The sequence below is a fragment of the Epinephelus moara genome, chromosome 19 (assembly GCF_006386435.1).
Source record: "Epinephelus moara isolate mb chromosome 19, YSFRI_EMoa_1.0, whole genome shotgun sequence".
Taxonomy (NCBI): Eukaryota; Metazoa; Chordata; class Actinopteri; order Perciformes; family Serranidae; genus Epinephelus; species Epinephelus moara.
This window is the reverse complement of record NC_065524.1, coordinates 730,896-734,509: the sequence shown is the minus strand read 5'-3', so window position 1 is coordinate 734,509 and position 3,614 is coordinate 730,896. Positions and strand designations below refer to the sequence as shown.

At 40.2% G+C, this 3,614-nt stretch overlaps 1 protein-coding gene across 1 annotated transcript in view; it reads right to left on the bottom strand.

Moving 5' to 3' along the window:
• LOC126406524 (inactive pancreatic lipase-related protein 1-like) overlaps positions 1-3,250 on the bottom strand; it is a 69,786-nt gene extending 66,536 nt beyond the window's left edge. Inside the window, exon 1 of the mRNA XM_050070838.1 lies at positions 3,194-3,250. Coding sequence (XP_049926795.1) covers positions 3,194-3,242 — 49 coding nt within the window. The 5' untranslated portion in view covers positions 3,243-3,250. The remainder of the gene's footprint in view (positions 1-3,193) is intronic.
• Positions 3,251-3,614: the final 364 nt, after the last annotated feature.

The following is a 3,614-nucleotide window of genomic DNA, read 5'->3' as shown; positions in this document are numbered from 1 at the left end:
GCGCATTAGCTGTCAATAGGCTTTATGTGTGGGGAATACCAGGATGTGTTATCCAAATAAGGGCATGTACGTCACATATAGCAGATGGATGTGATTTCCCGTCGATGAGATAAATGCAACTTTCCTCACAGTCCTTGCGGCGCAGTGAGGGAGAAATGCACAAACTGTTTCATGTTGGAAGTGCTGTGGTCGGACTAACTGGCGGTGAAATCCGATGTCGGAATAATGGCATTAAAATGGTTAATGGGCAGTCGACATTATTGGACTAAAACGATAAAACCTCGCTGTAGACCTGCATGGTCGGATTAGCGGGTAGTCGGAGTTATGGGTAGTTAGACCTATGGGAGGTCGCACTAACGCCTTTTCCCCACTGGCGAGTGGGGTGGCCAGTGGGTGGCCAGCAAATTTGTAGGGGGGGCCATGGCCACCCCTGACCACCTCCTGGTGGCGCAATTGGCGGGTGGGGATCCGTTGTGTGATAGCGGAGCGGAGAGTCAGCAGCTGGATTTTGCACCCACGGTCAGTAGTATTAGTAGGTGTATAGGCAAACAAACAAACAACAACCACAACGACCATTATTCATTGTATTATTACATTTGTGGGAAGTTATTACAATAAAGATTTTCACTTCCCCGCAAACGTAATAAATCCCTGCAAACATACAGTAATAGTTATTACATTTGTGGGAAATCCCGTGTTACGTTTGTAGTAGGCAGCGGCTATTACGTTTGTGGAAAATTTATTACATTTGTAGGTTTATTACATTAAATGCTGCAGATTTTTATTACGTTTGTGGTTTATTACGTTTGTGGACATTATTACATTGGCGGGCGTTACAGGGATCCCTCCTCAGTTGCTCTTCCTGAGGTTTCTACCATTTTTTTCCCCGTTAAGGGTTTTTTTGGGGGGAGTTTTTCCTTATCCGCTGCGAGGGTCCTAAGGACAGAGGGATGTCGTATGCTGTAAAGCCCTGTGAGGCAAATTGTGATTTGTGATATTGGGCTTTATAAATAAAATTGATTGACTGATTGATATCATCACTTTGTCAGTGGCCTTTCACGTCTACACATTACGCACTAGGTATCCTCTAGCATCTGCTGTTGATGTTCGGGGACGCCACTACCAGTACCAGGACATTGACATAACCACATGGTTAAGTTAAGGCAACAAAAGCACATGGTTAGATTTAGGAAAAAAAACATCATGGTTTGGCTCTACATTCATGGGAAGTGAACACCGGGCTCCCAGAGGAAAGCACCCTCCCACCTGCCCTAAAGCGCTTCCATCTCCTTATTTTACATCGTTACTAGCAGCGTTTCAATCTGACGCCGGCCAGTGGCAAATCATACCACTGCGAAAGGTGGCTTTTGGTGTCAGGTGTCCGATGCCAAAGTCACTGACAAAGCAGCAGTATTTGACAACTTGGGAATGAGAACAGGGCTGGAGTTTCACAATACATTTGTCATACAGTTTTGATATTTACAAACTCAGAAAAAAAAGATCCTTTAAAGTCATTAAGTTTTGAAACTGGCTGAACATTTGTTTCACAGACCTTTGAGGAAGAAATGACAGATAAACCTTTAATGATGGTTGCACACAGTGTATCTTGATAATAGGAAGCCTAAAAGCCTAAAAGGCTAACATTACAATGTTACAGTGTCAACCTAGCAAAAAGAAAAAAAATATATATATATGTATATATATATATATATATATATATATATGTGTGTGTGTGTGTGTGTGTGTGTGTGTGTGTGTGTGTGTGTATGTATATATACATATATATATATATATGGTATATCTGAAGCTTTCTGGATACAGTTTTTATTTTGTTATTTATTTTTTCACAAGAAACTGGGTACAGTTTAAAGGTATACCTCACATTACACTTTGGTTCCCAAAATGACCATTTGTATCAATGAGTATATATCATATGAGTCATATATATCAATATGTCATGCCATGTTATACTCACATGCCTCTTCTGAAAACAGCAAACATATTGATTTATTGATTGACTGGGGACCAAGAGAGCAAAACTGTATATAAACATTGACAAGCTCTCACACAGTGTTAATTTAATTACAAAAACTATGACAAAAATGTTCACCATTAACTCTTTTTTCTATGCCAAAGAAAGGTTGACAAGCTTAAAACAGATCATTGATTATAAAAACTATGACAAAATGTGTGTTTTGTTTTCATTGACCAGACGAGCAGGACTATAATTTTAGTGGTGGGCTATCGGACATTTAAAATGAAATGAATGGGGAGAATATGTGATTAATTATTGGACTAAGCATATGAAAAAAAATGTTTTAAACTAGGAAGCCAAGAATGGCTGTGGTTGCAATTGTTTTCTTCAAGTGCAGTATGAGATCAGACAGTTGACAGGTTGGTAAACACCAGTAAATTGTCAAAGCCAGGATGTTTCGCTAGCCTGCAAAAAACTTCCTAAACACAGTGAGAACAAAGTGTAAGCTGTAATTCAGCAGCAAATACGCAGCCATGTGTGTTTGACTGTGGATGTTGGCGCTGTTTAATGGATTTGTGGAGATTGTTTGTTGCAGTGTTTTCTGTTAGCAGCTAGCTCCACTTGTTAGCCACTGAACCACAGCAGAGTGAGCAGCCACCAGCTGGAACATTGAATAAGGTTCACACACTGCAGGGCTCCTATTAAGTGAATTTATTTCACCTCATGATGATAACATTTCGAGCCTCCGCTCTTCATCAGATCATACAGAGCAGCCACCAGCTGCCAGACTTCACACCTGTTGATCCTCGCAGGACTCCAATCAGATCACGACTGTCTAAACAAGATTTATGGTTTGGCAGTACAAATTGTCCAGTTGTCTCAAATTAGCCATTTATGGTCTCAAAGTTTGAGATTTTGAGCTTTTCAAATGATGCTCAGTAAGTGTGTGCTCTAAATCATCCTTTAAACCTATCAAAACTCTGCTGGAGAAATGCACGTTTGTAAGTGTGTAGATATCTCCATTACGTCTCCATGAAATTTAATATAGTGCACTCAAAAGCTGATATACGGTATGAAAAGGCACTTAAGGAGAAACAAAGAGTATGGGTTTTCAAACGCAGAAATCAACCTAAAAACAGCAATTACATACCACCTTAACTCTGCTCACCCAGTTTCCAATTTCAGTAAAACTGATTCCAGAAATTAAAGTCAACTTACCATATGATGTGCCAATGAGGAAGCAGAGCAGACTCCATATTTGCGACATCTGTGGACACAAAGTCCCATGAGAAATGGTGGTTGTAAAGAAGTGAAAAATAGATTATGTGTACTCACCTTGAGACAAGACAGGAAGGTAGTGAACCAACTCTGCACTACTTTAAATACCCCAGCCAGATGCCTTTTTGGCCACGTAGGGGTGGGAAACACACAGGTGGAAGACAGACTGGCATGAAAGGGGTCAAGAATAGGTCACCTAATAGTTAGATGTGTGCTTCATACATACGTGATACAGGAGAGAATTTGAACAGATGTGTTTGGAAATGTTTAGATCTGGAGAAACACATTTAGATAGCTTCAGTCAACAGGATTTCATAATCACAGTTCTTTTTTGAATCAGCAGCTGGTGGAATTATCTTCA